Here is a 16,802-nt window from a genome sequence, read left to right as displayed (position 1 = left end):
ATTGATCAACTCTATTTTTTAAACCGGTAGCCTAAAATACTTGAAATCGTTAAATCGTATGAATATTATTTTAATTACAAAGTGACTATTTAGTAATTGGTTACATGTTCATTGTAGAGGCGCTGTTATATTCTAATTTTACCTCTCTTCTCTACATCTTTCCCAAACAAAATATAGCCAAGTAGCACGCACGAAAAAAAACTTCTTTCTACAATTTTTAAATATCATCAAAATATAGCAACCTAATATTGTAGAAACTTGTTGCTCTAAGCACAGAAAAACACAGCTTGTTATTACTATATCAGCTAATTTGTACAATATAAAAAGACTCGTACAACCATTATGTGGTGTACTTGTATAAATTGCATTGCACTACATATTGATGCACTATCACTAGCCTCTATTCCGTTGCCTTAAAGTCTATATTGCCATGAAAACTTAGATTCCAGTCTTAGGTTGACATATAAATTATTATTTAATAAGCAATTTATTTCTAATAGTGCTCGCATGTGTTACATTAGTCTAGTAGAGAATGAGACATAGCACACTGCAGTCAAAACAACTCGAGTATCAGTGACAGTGTAGTTCGTATAACATGGTTTATAGGAACTATTTATTAATCTATGGCATACCGTAATAACCTCATTTCTATCGCCATGACATAATATGTCATGAAATTCCCATTATATGAAATCCCTACCCAATGCAAACCAACTATACAAGGTGATTGTCGCGATGAAGAATAGACCGCTAGGCATAATCTAGCTTTGTGTGTTTTTAAAACCTACATTTAAGTATCTAGTTAGTAGTATTTTTTTAATTTGTAAGCTTTTTCACTTAAAAAAAACAATTATTATTACGACGTTTGTGGTCGTTGATGTCTTTTCTACTGGAAAATGTGCATTCTGCAAATTTTGCAACAATTTCTTTACTTCAGTTCCACTACAGGTGCTTAAGTTACTCACTTTTACTTAACATTACAATTGCATTGTATCGAACATGACATTATTATCCGCTTAGAAGTACTATAAAACGACAGCCAACGTATTGTTAGTGTACCTAATCATAGACCAATAATTATTGTACAATGATTCTACCTAATGGAGGCACTTCACATAGCTATTTGTATTTGCATATTTGATGTATTTGGCAAACAATCACCATGTGTAGACGGTATGTTTGACAAGTATTGGCCTTATTCGCCTATTTGACAAATATGACCAATACCAAATACACTTATCCGTACCTTTGTCGGTTTTTGACGCACATCAAAAGAGTCAAATAGGCAAGTACAGCCACAGACTAATAAGAGATACTATGTATAGTACAGCTCGACAAGGCTTTAAACGAACGTGGCGAAAAAAGGAAGTAACGCTGCCATCATACAAAAACGTCATTTTTGACAGTTTTTGACAGTTCCCCTTTACGAGCAGCGCCACCACCCACGTTCATTTAAAGCTTTGTCGCACTGTAAACAAAATCAAGTAAAAGTTTGGTATTTGACGTCCATGTGTGGAAGACCGTATTTGCCTTTATTTGCCTGTTTGTATATAAGTCAATAATATATAATGTTGCCAAATGCAACAAATAGCCATGTGAAGTGCCTCCATTAGATTAATGATTGGTCTCGCGCGCGGCGCTACGACGACGTGGTCGTAACGCCGCGCGCGAGACCAATCATTACTCTATGGGTTCTTCATTATACTACTCACTATACTAACTCTGAAAGTAAATAATAATAGTGTCAATAGGCCTTAGGGCACTTGTACCCAGAACCTTTAGTCAAGTTGCCTTCAACGAGAGCGATAACTAAGTTCGTAAACAAAATTAAATTGAATTTTACAAGGCATTGTTAATTCGCTAAATGATAAAAATTTCAGATAATATGCTCACAAACTTTTGTGTTTATTCTAGATGGCTCTATTGACTAATCCTTCAAGGTTGTTTTGGCGCGTGGATGACATTTTTGTGGGGCTGTTAATAAAAGAAAATACTTGTCACAGTGGCGGATTTACCAATAGGCTAAGTAGGCTGGAGCCTAGAGCGGCAGATTTAGAGGGGCGGCAAATTTAGCCCCATTTTTTTACCTTACAGAAATAAAAAATCCCACCAAAAACATTTCTTGTAAAATATTGCCGAGACGACCACATATTAGGTTTACCCTGTGAAAAAGATATGTGATCTCATGTAGAGCCAAGCTTCTGAATCTACACGGCCTAACTCTACTGACCCTAACTTGTTTAAATTCTACATGCCAGTAAATAATGTATGGCATCGCCGCCGTTTCGCTACCGCACAGGATGAAACCTTGTGTGGTCGTCTCAGCAAAAATTTTCAAAAAATGTTTTTGGTGGGATATGATTGTAACGTACCTATTGAATTTCAAAGGTCAGTTATAGGGGCGGCAAAAATTGAATAGCCTACAGGCGGCAAATTTGTAAATCCGCCACTGACTTGTCACTCTAGAAAGAGTGAAGAAAACTAATAGATGGTATTTCGGTCATTTGAATGACATTGGGGGTAACGTAACAATCGTGGGTGTGTAAAAGCTCTCTCTTGACTGACAATTAACAAGATGGCACGAGTTCTTATTTCGAACGCAACCCAAGTTTTGTCGTCTATAGTGTGCTATGAATTCATAATAAACCTTTTTAGCGCAAATTCTAAAATGGCGTCGCCTTGAGGCCAGGTGTGTAAGTGTAACAGGCCGCGGCTATTCAGCAATAATTGTCAATATGTCCGCCATTTCCGTTACAAGACATTGACGGTAATTATAAAAACAAGCGTTTTCCTCCTGTTTACATGGCAAGGTCGTAAGTTGTTACATTACAGGGGGTCTAAAGCAGCCATGACACCTTTAGACCCCATAACCATAAAGTTGATATACCTAGTGGGATAGAGAAACAAAAGCCTGAGCAAGAGAGATGTCACTATCAGTACCACTGCGTGGTAAAAACAGACGTGTGATATGACATGACAGCACTCTTTTTTTGACGTCTAGTCGGCACGTGCCGCACGTTGGCAATTTAATCTCATAGAATTCATGTTCAATCATGCTTGTGTAAGTGTATACGTACACACATTTTACACACAGATGAAAACCAATTTCGGTGTCGTTTGATAGCTCGAGATTGTTGCTTTATTCCGCTAGGTATATTAAACTTTATGCTGTAAACTGCCATATGTTGACAGATCTTAGAATAAGGTGTCATGGTTTTGAGGAGCGTTGCAGTCTTATCCGTATAGTATGTATTTCGTATTAACACTAATTTGATTTATGGTTCGCATGCGCAGATTTTTAATTAGCTCTGGGTGTCCACTTCTGAATATGTAACAGGAGATCGGTCATCTTGACGTTCATTGAGAGAGGCCTATGTCCAGCAGTGGACGACTATAGGCTAATATGATGATGATGATGATCCACCTCTGTCGTTCTTACAAAAGCAATAACATGATATTTATCCCACGGCTTTTTCACTTTAATCCAGATCCGTGGATCTTTAAATGGATAACTGGATGTGAAACATTACTACAAAGATTTAACAAATCCGAGGGAGGTAGATACTAAAGTAGGTATTACATAATTATTATAATTAAACTACATAGATGACGCCCGTTGCGCCGGTTTATCACGTGGAAAATTACATTTTTCCGGGAAAAAAGTATCCTGTGTCTTTTCCCGGGACACAAAGGATCACCATACCAAATTTCAGCAAAATCGGTTTAGCGGTTGGGCGTGAAGAGGTAACAGACAGACAGGACAGACACACTTTTGCATTTATAATATTAAGAGGATACACCAGGGGCTAGAGAAATAAGAAAAAAGTACGTGTAATCTCTTTAGCTGTCTCCCTTACCTCAAGCCTATACCACAGAACGCGATAGAGACAACTGCAGAAAATCCAGAAAATCAACGATTCGTTGTCCCCTGATTCCTTCTCCAAAACTTAACCTATTTAAGTACTTTTTTATTAAAGATTAAAAAAAGGCTTGAGCTGTGTTCCTACGTTTTGTTTTTTTTTTTGTATAATCTAGTCATATCTATTTTCTGGACGTTTGAACACAGCGGAAAATCTGGCCATTTTTTTGGGTTTCTGAACGTTCATTTCGTTCTTATTTAATAATTAACTTATGAAAAAAAAGAAAACATAGGGACATTGTATTAGTGGCCGTAAATATTCAGGAAAAAAATTATAACTCTACTAGCATTATCCAGGGAGGAAACAGGGGACAACGTTTGTATGGAAAAAAGGGCGGTGTGGACTCCTCTTAAGTATGGATAATGGATATAGTAATCAAAATGATCTCATAAGATATTCGTTCCTCACATTCACACAAGTGGATGTCTTTAAGCGAAAAGGTCTCGAAGTGAAACATGTACCCAACTTCCGCGATGCCGAGTTGCCGACACTCGAGGACGAGGCCCGAGCGGAAGGTACCGATAGTATAAAAACAACCAAGCGTAGGTGCGTAACCTTCACATTTAATTTAAAAAAAGATACAACTTCTTTGATGAATCACCAGAGAAATTGATGCATATAAATAGGCAGGTTCACGGAGGTCAGCTTTTGCGTCAAGTGATTATTGCCGTAATTTATCTAATGATATGCTCTGTTGGTCGGATTACCATATTTAACCCGACCGAATTACCATATTTAACCCGACCGAATTATTTTATGGTTTTGAATTTGCTTTAAGTGTAAGTACTCACATACGGTTTTGCTCGATCGAGCAATCATGTAGAGTAAAAAGCACGGCTCGGGCTTTCGTATTACACACATACAGCATTGCTCTATAGTCTTACTCCTGTTCGAAGGAAATTAGCTACGAATAATAAAAACTAGTCAAGCCGGCTCGATTCGAGCCTTCAAACTGGCTCGATGCGAGCCTTCGAGCTGTGAGTTTTGCGGTCCACACGGTGGTTTTTGCTCGATTTCGAGTAAAACTATCGAGCAAAACCGTATGTGAGTACTTAGCATAAAGAAGCCGGGGGTACGAAGCCGGTTAAACATGTATACATCTTACATTGCAGGGGATCGGGGAAATTGATTTATCTTAACAAAATGTACGGTGCGAGCGTACTTACGTTTTGCTCGCAGTCACTATAGGTACCTTTTACAATCTTTTACGAAACTAGACTAATCTCGTTCTTACTTAGCTAGTTGGTAACGGCAATACAGGCATGTAACTAATGTCAAATGATACCATATAAATCATTTTTAATTGGTACACTAACTAGCGGAAAATAATTACAGTAGGCCAAATACCGGCGCCGGCTAGCTGGTGATGGATAGCACCAATATAGTAACGCCTACATCGCCCAGTTATAAGGTGTAGAAGTGGATCATAAAAGGAACTATAGAGGTATTATATATAAATGCGAAAGTATGTAAGTATTCTGTCTACTCGTTCACGCTAAAACCGCATCAATTTTGATAACATTCAGATCATAAATTTGCCGGTAACGCGATATGGTATACACTATACGTGTTTAATTTTTTTAACTACCAAAGAAAACAGAGTTTTGAACCAAACGTATAACATTAACATATTATAGACGTAGACCGTAAAAATGTCTCTCTCTTGAAGAGAAATGATTGTTCTTACCAAAGGTCACTATCCTGTGGCACTTAGCTGACATTGTAGTGTGGGCGTGAGTATCCACGCGCCAAAACATCACATTTTTACAATATTGGGCTTCCAGAAGTTACGTAAAATCGATGTAAACGGTAATCAATTAAACCATAATTTTCCATAATGGGTGTGTCCTCAAATCGATCGTGTTTACAAACACAGTGTTGTCACAGACCGCGTTACCAAATCCCGCGCGCTCCACATACTAATGCTATGACGACATTTAATATACACAGTATAAGGGATATTCAGTAGATTACCATACAAAAGTGACCGAAGAGATAGCAGGCCCGGATCTAGGGGGGGGCAAGAGGGTGCACGTGCCCCGGGCGGCAAAGATTGGGGGGCGGCCGGAGTCCACCTCCCAATCTTTTGCCGCTTTCTTCACCGCCGCGTTCGTCACCGGTGGCCCACCGCGCTACCCCGTCAACGTTGTTTCGCATAATTATATCTGTTGTTAATTGGAGGCGTCCCTTGTCGCCAGGGACCTCGGCGTGACTTCTCATCACCGCCACTTCAATTCAACAAAGTTCCATAGAACTCGTTTTGCGGTTAAAACCTATGTGACCATGAAAATTACTACCTATTTTTGCTTGGAGGGCGGCAAATTGGGATTTTGCTCCCCCCTTTTTAAAACGTAGATCCGGGCATGAGTGATAGGCGTACACACTATAGCTGATGTCGCCCGCAACGCCGCTGATCGCGCGGACACCGTACTTTTTTCGGGATTAAAATTATCCTATATCAATTTCCGGCACTTCCAAACCAAATTTTATCAAAATCGGTTTAAGTGTGAAGAGGTTACAGATTAGACAGACAAATAGACAGACAGTATTGATATTAGCGAGATTTTAGACGATTTTCAAAGACTTGCACGCTTTTATTACAGCTCTCTAATTATATCTCTGTGTTGAGCGAGTTTGATTTTAGGATGCATCTGAGTTACTCTACTTTATGTTGCTTATATTGTGTAGCTAGTTAAAGCAATATTTATTGATGACGAACATTGCATTTGAATGTTGCTGTGCAGTTGTGCAGACTACTGCGACTCGCAAACGGTTTACGGAGTAGGTACCATAGAAGAAATTGATTCATAATAAGGCAGTTGACGGGCCTACGTCATTATGTCGGGTTATGTCAATTCAATGATGGTTATGATCCATAATATACTTATTTATATACTGTCGTATGCAATTTACTCAATTTTTTTTTTATTTTAATCAACTTTACAGGAGGTGCCTTATTATTTACCATATCGGAGATATACCTATTACCTATCACTTGTGTTTACAACAACAATTCCCTTGACAATTTATTTCGATGTCTTTTCAATGAAACCAAAATCCAGTTTTCAGACAGATAATTTACGCAGAAGTCATTTTTATAGTGCCCAAGCTTGTACGCAATACACAAAGACAACCTCTGTCTCTTTAAGTGAGTGAGACCGATAAACCGACACGACCAGCGAGATTATCTCTCTTACCTGCATTGTTTTAACCAAACATTGGAATCGGCCACACGACTTCTGAGTCAAGTTCTAGTGTAAGCTATCAGACCACGAAGACGTTTAAGGTAGAGTAAGGTAGTATCAGCAGCTCTTTAAACAAAATGTTTACTATTCAATATGTAGCCGTTGATTCTCTTGCGACAAAAGTCACCCGATTGCAACTGCAAGGTTATAACAACCGTAAAACGACTGCAAGGCTGACCCGCAACAGTTCCTCAATCGGTTAAGTTTAATAGATGTCAGTTGCCGCCGAATTGTTATTATTGATTTCGATAGTACCTACCTACTTCTTACATAATGTTACTATTCACTAGGTACCATCGAGGAAGTTGATTCCTATGCAATTGACAGACCAACGTTATTTGGTCGAAGAATATATTGTCAATTCAATGTTCATTGTGATCTGTCAGCTGCGTTTGACGTAACGCAACCAAACTAGGTAGGGATATGATATGTCATATTGCTATACTGTGACTTAGGTCCCCGATTTGCATAGGAATCAACTTCTCTGATAGTACACATTTTCAAAACAAACTATGTTTTGACTGCTGGCTAGCTAGTTCTAGTCTTTTATCGGGAATATTTTGCATCAAAACAGCGCCCCCTAGTGGAAAACAAAGGTAACCTGTAACTACGAGTAATTCGATGCCACCAATGATATTCTACTTATACAGATATGTTACGTCCATACTATTTTCCGGCTTAAATCTCTTCCGAACAATTTTCAAATTCAAAATTGCAAACATTGATAAATTTGACAGATAAGTGAAACAAAAGATACGAAAAACTATTTACATAAAAGGGACAGTTCTATTTTTAAACGTCGAATCGTATCGCTGTCTCTTTCTTCGCCTGAACTATGACGAAAATTCGATTTTTTCCAGATTGTTTGAAAAAATTATTGAAAATGTAAATAATCGAGGTATTTAATGCAATCAAGACATGTGGTAAGAGATTCCATGTGTTTTGTTTACTTTCGAGTCATAATTGGTACATTTTCGATACACGCACGACGTCATTTTCAATTTATTTAGGTAAGACAAGACGTGGCACGTTCGTGACTGCGCTCGATGCAGACTAAACAACAGACGGCCCAATTGGGCCGTATTTGAATTTTCACAACGCGCGCGGTAGTAACATAATATCTGCTTTAAGTTTTTCATCATTGGATGCCACCAATAACATTATTGTTAACTTCTTAACGGTGAAAAAAATCAGCACAAAGTCTAGAGACCATTGTCTTTAAGACTGTGAGTTGTGACATTGGCCAGTCTCTATTTCAACAGAGACTGTATCACGACCTTGAAACCATGATGTGCTTGATGAAAGATAAACATAATTTCCTGTACGAGGAAAATCCTGTTTATTGTTCTGCGAGATAACAGATAGTCTTTACTTCTATAGCTAGTTGCAGAACTGTTTTGTTGCTGAAGGCCTGCCCTTTTAGATGCTGCCCTTTTAGATGTTGGGCCATGGGTCAGTAACTCATAACGTTGCGTATCCGCAACGTTATGAGTTACTGACCCATAGCGTTAACTGAGCGTTTGTGCATAACAAACGACAATTATTATTATCTAAGACGAATCTCTACTGGAAACGTGCAGGAACTATTATATGGCGTAAGTATATAAGAATTAAGAAGTAAATAATATAATATTACAAACTTCGGATTAGCGATGCCTATGAATCAATATCTTCGATGGTACCATAAACTATACGATGTGCAGGCTTGGTACTCCTTAGGTCATCATAACATTATGTAACGCCTCCGTGGTCTAGCGGTATAGAGCGCGGCTCTGGAGTCTCGACTCGGAGGTCGTGGGTTCGATTCCTGCGTTGGAAACATGTTATTTCCATGTTTGGTAAGGACAATGCACCTGATTGTCTGACAAGTAAGATGATCCACCACCATGATGGGCATGTAAAAAGTCGGACCTGCGCCTGATCTCTCGCCGGTCATGTCGGTCTTCCGTCCCACTGGGTAATGAGATTAATGAGAGTAAAGGAATAGAGTGCTTTTGTGTACTGCGCACACACTTGGGCACTATAAAAATTACTCCTGCGTAGCTGGCCTGGTTTCAATGAAAACGGCCACCGTCACCGAAACCGGTGTGGGAGCTATTGTTATTATAACATTAAGTATGTAAGGTAAAGGTGGTAACTGTAAAATACACAAATCCTAATAGTATATAATATAAAGGATATTGAGATGGTACTATTTTAGAATATATTGAGCAAACTGTAAGGACTTTTTGTAACTCTTTTAAAAAAGTTACTTGAGTTACAAAAAATATAGAGCTTCTTGACGTTATTTATCACCAGATGGCGCTCTTCTGAAAAATAATTATTATTACTTCCATCTATATCTTAAATATTCTATTCTAAAATAAAAATACAATGTATAAGTAATGTGCATTTATTATTTTACATTTGGCAATACCACTTGTTAATCTATTATAAATATTGTACAATAATCGTCATACCCTAACACATTATTCGATTACAACCTCTGTTATTAAATATAAACAATCATAAAGTAACTATTAACTATCTACAATTTATTACGTATAATATTATAATCTCTACAGGTATCTTAGGCCTGCTCCACAGTTCGTCAGATTCGAAACGTGGCGTGATGCGGCGATGCACAAAAGCTAAACAAAATATGGTGTGATGCCGTTTAGCATTTCAATATTGCACTGCTATAATATTTACTTGTCTGACTATTTATATTTTGTTTCATTTTCAATATCATTACTGTATTACTCTTTATTTGAATTTATTCCTATCAGAAAATAAAATCTAATTTCATTCATAATATATTCGTAAAATCTTTAAATCTACAAATCTTTTGACTATACAAATACACTATCTTTATTGATTCTTACTTAATACTTACTTATTCTAATCAGGTAGGTATAAAATCATATTAAATTATACTTCACACATCAACAAAACAATTATTATTGGTAGGATTCATTTGGATGTAAAATCAGCGTACTGCGGGGCTAAAATGGTCGGTGTGGAGAATCATATTATGAATTATAATACGATTCATTTTTAAAATATCGCAAAATTGACATTGTTTGAAATGAATAAATTTAGAATAAAATATTTTACTTGTCAGAAAAAACATTCGCCCTCTGACTTATAACAATATTTTATTTATATTTTTTGTTTCTTTCAATAATAATATAACACTATATCGTTTAGAGTTCTCGTGTATCATTTCATCTATAATTGATTGAGAGGAATTGCTAAATGTGACCATTTTAGCCCCGCTGAGTGCTAGTTTTTGGCATTGCTGACCGTTAACATGGAATCGGAAACTCAAGTGTAGAGCTACGTATTTATCGCATCAAAACAGCGCCTCTTGTGGTTAACATGGTAACTAATTTACCACGTTAACCACAAGAGTAATTTTAGTTATGGACAAAAACTAGCTCAGCACGCAGCTGTCAAATTTTAAGAGATTCGTTGATTCTGTTATGGTTTACTTGTCAGTACCAGAGTAAAATCAGTTCAAGTAGCCGTTAACTTGTCGTTAATATTATCGAGATATATTTTAACTTAGTTTAAAACTGTGACACGAGACTAGATATGGTTATATCGTTGCAAATTCAAAAACACTTTTTTATAATATACAAGCAAATTATTTTATACTACCTTTAAATAAATTTTTATTTTTCTAAAATTTAAATACCGATAAAAATGTCCAAAAATCTCTTCCTATTTACAACGTAATGCCCGAATATCTCAATTTTGATTTAGCAACGAATATAATAGAGCTGTAATTACTGCATTAAATACAATTTAAAAAATTATTTGGTAACTAAATCTCTTTTGTGCTCTCTCTGGATCAAAAATCTGGAAAAGAAAAAACGAATATTAAAATGAGTATACATATTATAACTAAAATTTATTGAAATATTTGACATAAAATCAAATGTATGTTATTCTATCTCGTTCTTAAGTACCAACAAAAGAGAGGGACTAATTTTAAGGCATGGGCGAAGTCGGGACATAATAATATTTTAATTACAATATTATGGTAGACGGTAGTGTTTGCTACTTCGTATATTGATGAATTATTTACTTCTCTACTTTTTATGCTTGACTCTACACACAGAAACGTACAGTACCCAACACCAGTTAATCATTATTAACGGAAGATTTCAATGACTTTTTGTGTAAACTGACACTAAAGTTTCGTTACAGCCAGGTCACCGAACTCATAAAATATGTCTATTTGTTTTTCCACTCGCGTACAAACATTAAGCTATCTCGTTTCCACACGTATGCAAAGCGACAAGTACGTTAATGTCCGAAATTCAAGGTGTCCGGTGACCAGGGTATGTTATAAGACACATAATTAAGGTATACTAAAGGCTTAAATAGTAATATTATGCACATGTTGTTAGACCATCCCAACATAAACTGGGAATGAATAATTGTCGTACCTTATTCGCTCATTTGGCTGTGAATTATAAAATGTATTTAATATCATCGTTAAAGCGCCATCATGTTCTATTTTAAACTTATTTAAGATTTGAAAATTATTATTATTATTATTATAGCCAGGGCCTTCAATATTTAAGAATTAATTATTATATACTAGATGTAGATTTACTTACATACGTACCTACATACCTAATGGTGTACTTATAATACAACTTAGGTACATATTTTACACCCGGATATTAATATGGGAATATTGAGAAGCTTTTGTATTTAAAGTATTCTTTTATTTACATACCTTGGCGTACTACATAAACTTGGCGTAGATGACTGCTAACCGTAGTAGGTCCATAACAGTCTACAGTCTACACCATTATCAAAACTGGTTACAACTTACAGCACGTTTAAAGTATTATCTGTAGACTATACTAGATCAAATTTATTATGTTGATGAGGTTATAAATCTAAACTTTAATCACTGGCAAACTTATAACAAGCGACAAATCGCCGACTACCTACACAGTACACATCTCTAGGAAAGAGCATCTAAGTCCTGCAAGTAGCGACACTAACGCCCAGCAATTTTCCAACATTCCCGCTATTTTTCATCTATTAGGCTGGTATTTTCTATAATGCTGGCAACCCTACAGCTCTATTCAGTAAAAAATCACCAATAATGCTGACAACCGTAGTAACTCTAGTATACCTACTTTGTAAGTACTATTGCTACGTAATTTCTAGTAGGGTTGTCGACTACTCCACCGGCCTGTCTCTCGCCGGCACATATACCCTCACGAACTCACCCTCGTGTTTCCGCTGCGACGGCATGAAGTAGAAGTCGGGCTGCGCGTGCGACCGCGGCAGCGACATCGCGCCGCGCCCCGCCCCTATCTCGCGCGACCGCCGCCCGTCACGCCCCTCGCGCCCGTCACGCCCGTCGCGCACGTCACGACCGTCGGGAGTGTCGTAGCTGAAAAGTAAATAGTAAGTAATATATATGTCACTAAAAGCTTGTGAGGGCTCGCGTCGTCACTACTTGACTGACTGGTGATAACACATCTACATAATATGTATAAATAAAAATTACTATGTAAAAGCACACATCAATAGGCGTGATAGTTTTTCCGTAAAGTGTACCTAATCGTTAGTCGTTAGAATTCTGTAAAGTGCTCTAGTAAGCTCTACAAAGCTCTGGCAAAGTTAACTCGGTCTGGGGTCTGACACAAACTAAAGACCCGCATAAGAGTTCAACCTTTGCCCTACAGGTGGAGTTGTCACAGTAGGTCACAAGTCACAACAGCACTAAACATGGTTAAAATTATGATAAGCTGTAGCCTGTAAGCATAATATACTTAGATCCAGGCCAAAACATATTCTTAACTTAATTGGATTCTAAGTTGATGGTGACAAATGGTTTTAGTGGGTTTTTTAATACAGTCGAAAACAATTTATATGCCAGTAATTTATATTTCGGTAAAAATCGAGTACAATTTGTGTTTTTACGGTCACAACAGGTATATATCGTAAAAGCACACGAGTTAGTATTTATAAACGACAAACAAAACCTAAAATATATTGTTATTTCGACCGTGACAGGACTCGAACCTGCAATCTTCGGATCCGAAGTCCGACGCCTTATCCATTAGGCCACACGGTCATGCGGGGAGCGGCAAAATTCCCGATAACTTTACGGACATAAAACCTTCTACCGCAAACGGGGTCAAAGTTAGCCTTGTCTTTCGTAGAACATGTAGTAGACTGTTATAATTTAGAGATTGGTTTTGCCAAGAGAGGTCTGCATCCAGCAGTGGAGTATATTTAAATATACAGGGTGTAACAAAAGTAAGTGATAATACTTTGGGGTGTGTATTGGACATTGGTCCCCTAAACTATACAGTTCACTGTGAAAGTAGCGGCTCTGAAAGAATTTTTTTCACCTTTGTATGGAAAAAGTCAAGACGCGCGGGCTCTTGCCCATAAAAAAAAGAAAAAAAATGTTTTTTCAGCGCTGCCACTTTCACAGTGAACACTCTACAAAAAACATACACACCCTAAACTCTAAAGTATTGTCGCTTAGTTTTGTTACACCTTATACAGGGTGTATAGAAAGGTTTTCTATTCTATTTTATTATTAGTAGTCGTATACTAACTAGGATAGCTTCTTAGATAGTAACTCACCTATACTGCGACCGCGGTCGTTGCAGCGAGCGCGTGTCGTGGTAGTACTGCGCGGCGCTGTTGGGGAACTGTCGGCCGCGCCCGCCCGTGCCGTACCCGTACCCGTTGCCGTTGGGCTTGTACCCGTCCCCGTTGGGCTTGTACCCGTCCCCGTTGGGTTTGTACCCGTCACCGTTGGGTTTGTACCCGCTACCGTTGGTTTTGTACCCGTCGCCGTTTGACTGCTGTTGAAATAACACTTGTTAAGTTTAAAAAACCGACGACGTAAACATACATAATAATATGCCCTTAGCACTATATTAGTGCTAAGTGGCGTTGTAGCTATTTTAACATGACGCCATGCAACCAGCGGCCTATAACCAGCGCGCAGCGGACGTTCAAGAGGCATACAACGACATCAGCTCATTTGTGTAGTTGATAAAACATTTCAAGATAACTAATTAATCTAATTATACAAAATATGTAAGTATGTCAAATTTCTTTTAAATGAATTTGTTTTAAGTTTTGTTTCTTTTCACTCTTCCGATACTTTCAAATAAATGTAGGCATGATACCATCATCTAAGGAGACTAAATTACCTTGTGTCCATTAGCCTTATGCCCGTTAGCCTTATGTCCGTTGGCGGGCTTGTCGACGTCGGCACTGCCGGGGCGCGGGGGCGGGGGGCCGGCGGGCCGCGCGGGGGGTCGTGGCGCGGTGTGCGGGGGGCTGTACCGCTCGTCGAGCGGCTCGAACCCGTAGTTGGTGTTCGCCGGGCCGTACTCCTTCCACGCGGAGTTCGGAATCAGTTGGTCCTGGAATACCATGTCAGAGTTAAATTATTAAAGAGGAAAGAAGTTTATTTTCCAGTCATAAAAGTAAGTATTACTTTTATGACTGGAAAATAAACTTCTTTAACGTGGAACGAAAAGAAAGAGTAAATAATATAGTTATAGGTCGACGTATTGTTTCGGTCATTGTCATTAGTTGAAAAGGCCCAGTCAGAAGTAAAATAACTCTGACTATAAGTATATAACTCGGACTAGAGTCGCTTTGAAATACCTGTATATACTCAAAATTTTTAAATTGTAGAATTTGTCTAGATCAGGGGTTCCCAATCTTTTTCAGCCTGCGGCGCAGTTATACGTTCAATATTTTGTCACGGCGCGGCGCCCTTCTTTACCTAGCTATTAGGTACTAAACGATACATAAATAAACACTTTTAATTAATAATAGGTTGGGGGAAAAGTCTTTATAGAAAAGTCGCATTATAGTAGGTATGTATGAACTTGTCATAAAATCTCTTGGGCTATACCTGCCTTTTCCAAAGTGGGCGATAACGCCCCCTTGTGGGCGCTGAAGGTCTGACGGGGGGCGGTGTGGGACCCAGAAAAAAAAGGGCGTTGTGCACAGGCTTGGGGGGTGATTATTTCATCAGGATGCATTTTAAATTGAAACAATGGGGGCGCTAAAATAAAATTTGTTCTTAAAGTGGACAAAATAAGTTTGGGAACCTCTGGGCTATACCAATTGTATCTGGCTGATTTTGGTATCATTAAAAAGTTTTAATTTTACAGAAGACAAATTTCAAATTCAAATAAGGTAAATGTGAGATTTTCATATTTTGTTTTTCTTATTGTTAAAATGAGTGATGCTAATAAAGAAATTCGATACATTTTGAATTTTTATTACAAAAATATAAAAATGCAACACAAGCCGCGAAAATTTTTTGTGATGTTTATGGACCTAATGCAGTATCTGTGAGAGTAGCGCGGTTTAAGCGTTTTCAATCCGGAAATGTTGATATCAAAGATGCACGTCGCTCTTGTCGCCATTTTTGAAAAAGTGGAGCGAGATCGGCATTAGGCATATAGTTACGATGTAGCTGAAGAACTACGGATTGACCACAAAATGGTTTTGGCGCATTTGAAAAAAGCTGGGTATACAAAAAAGCACGATATTTAGGTTCCTCATGAGCTCACTGAAAGAAACCTAATGAACCGTGTATTTGTGATTCTTTATTACGACGTAATGAAAGTTCGGTTTCATTACGTCGTAATAAAGAATACAGTTATCAGAATGAAGAAGCTGATAGCCTCCGGTAAACTCACTCACTCGGCTAAACACAGCGCTAGCGCTGTTTCACGCCGGTTTTCTGTGAGAACGTGGTATTTCTCCGGTCGAGCTTATAATTTTATTTTATAATACGGTCTATTTTGGTTTCGGATAGTGATCACCAGGGCGTTGCGGCGCACAGTTTGAGAACCTGGTCAAGATAAATAGAGACTTTCGCAAAAAAATTAACTATATAAACAGTTGATGCCATGGTAAGGACGCCTTCGTATTAAGTCGCCAGAAGTGCGGCAGCCGCGCGACTTCTATACTAAAGAGTTTTAGTATAATAGAAGTCCTAATAATAGTAAACTATACAATAAGTATACCAATTTCTTGTAAAAAAAATAAAACAAGAAGCGACCGTGACAGGACTCGAACCTGCAATCTTCGGATCCGAAGTCCGACGCCTTATCCATTAGGCCACACGGTCTTGTCGACGTGGCGCCGAAATTGCTCATTGCTTATTTAAAGCCTTCTTCTATGTTCCAATTAAAATAAAATAGAAAATTGAGGGCGGCTACCATACAAAAACCACAAATTTTGGTCTATGTTTGCTCTATAACAGTACGGAACCCTTAGTGCGCGAGTCCGACTCGCACTTGGCTGATTTTTTATGACTCGCTGCTTTAATTAAATTATATGACTTTTAATCTATCAATATTCAATATACAAAAGATAAGCTCGTTAGGTTTCCGTCATAGAGTTCTGTAATCAACAAAACTTGGTTGACTACTTAACCCTAAAACGGAACCCTAACAAGCAGATTTTTTGTAAAATGATAGGTTAATAGTTTTAAAATTTAAGAGTAACATTGTCCTACAAATAGAACAATTCATATTTTAGGACTATCAATTCAAAGTATGAAATCCTTTCTATCTTTGTTAGCTACCACTTTCGAGATTTTTCGCAGATAAAAATGTTGTTTGTCTTA

General features: G+C 37.8%; 1 protein-coding gene and 2 non-coding genes across 8 annotated transcripts in view; all 3 read right to left on the bottom strand.

The window, feature by feature from the left end:
* Positions 1-10,312: 10,312 nt before the first annotated feature.
* LOC121727565 overlaps positions 10,313-16,802 on the bottom strand; it is a 66,246-nt gene continuing 59,756 nt past the window's right edge. For 3 of the 6 annotated variants that reach the window (XR_006035693.1, XR_006035696.1, XR_006035694.1), the window contains 4 exons: positions 14,356-14,571; positions 13,778-14,001; positions 11,602-12,569; positions 10,313-11,008 (listed from right to left, as the gene is read on the bottom strand). Coding sequence is in view for 2 of the 6 variants with exons in the window: in XM_042115455.1 (XP_041971389.1) it covers positions 11,611-11,618; positions 12,403-12,569; positions 13,778-14,001; positions 14,356-14,571 (615 nt within the window). In the remaining 4 variants the exon portion in view is untranslated. The remainder of the gene's footprint in view (positions 11,009-11,601; positions 12,570-13,777; positions 14,002-14,355; positions 14,572-16,802) is intronic. The other 3 variants (XM_042115455.1, XR_006035695.1, XM_042115454.1) reach the window with 3 other exon arrangements.
* Positions 13,184-13,256, bottom strand: Trnar-ucg. Its single transcript has one exon. It is a non-coding gene; the product is annotated as a tRNA-Arg (tRNA).
* Positions 16,229-16,301, bottom strand: Trnar-ucg. The gene has a single exon. It is a non-coding gene; the product is annotated as a tRNA-Arg (tRNA).

Source organism: Aricia agestis, chromosome 6 (assembly GCF_905147365.1).
Source record: "Aricia agestis chromosome 6, ilAriAges1.1, whole genome shotgun sequence".
Taxonomy (NCBI): domain Eukaryota; kingdom Metazoa; phylum Arthropoda; class Insecta; order Lepidoptera; family Lycaenidae; genus Aricia; species Aricia agestis.
This window is presented reverse-complemented; position numbering and strand designations above follow the sequence as displayed.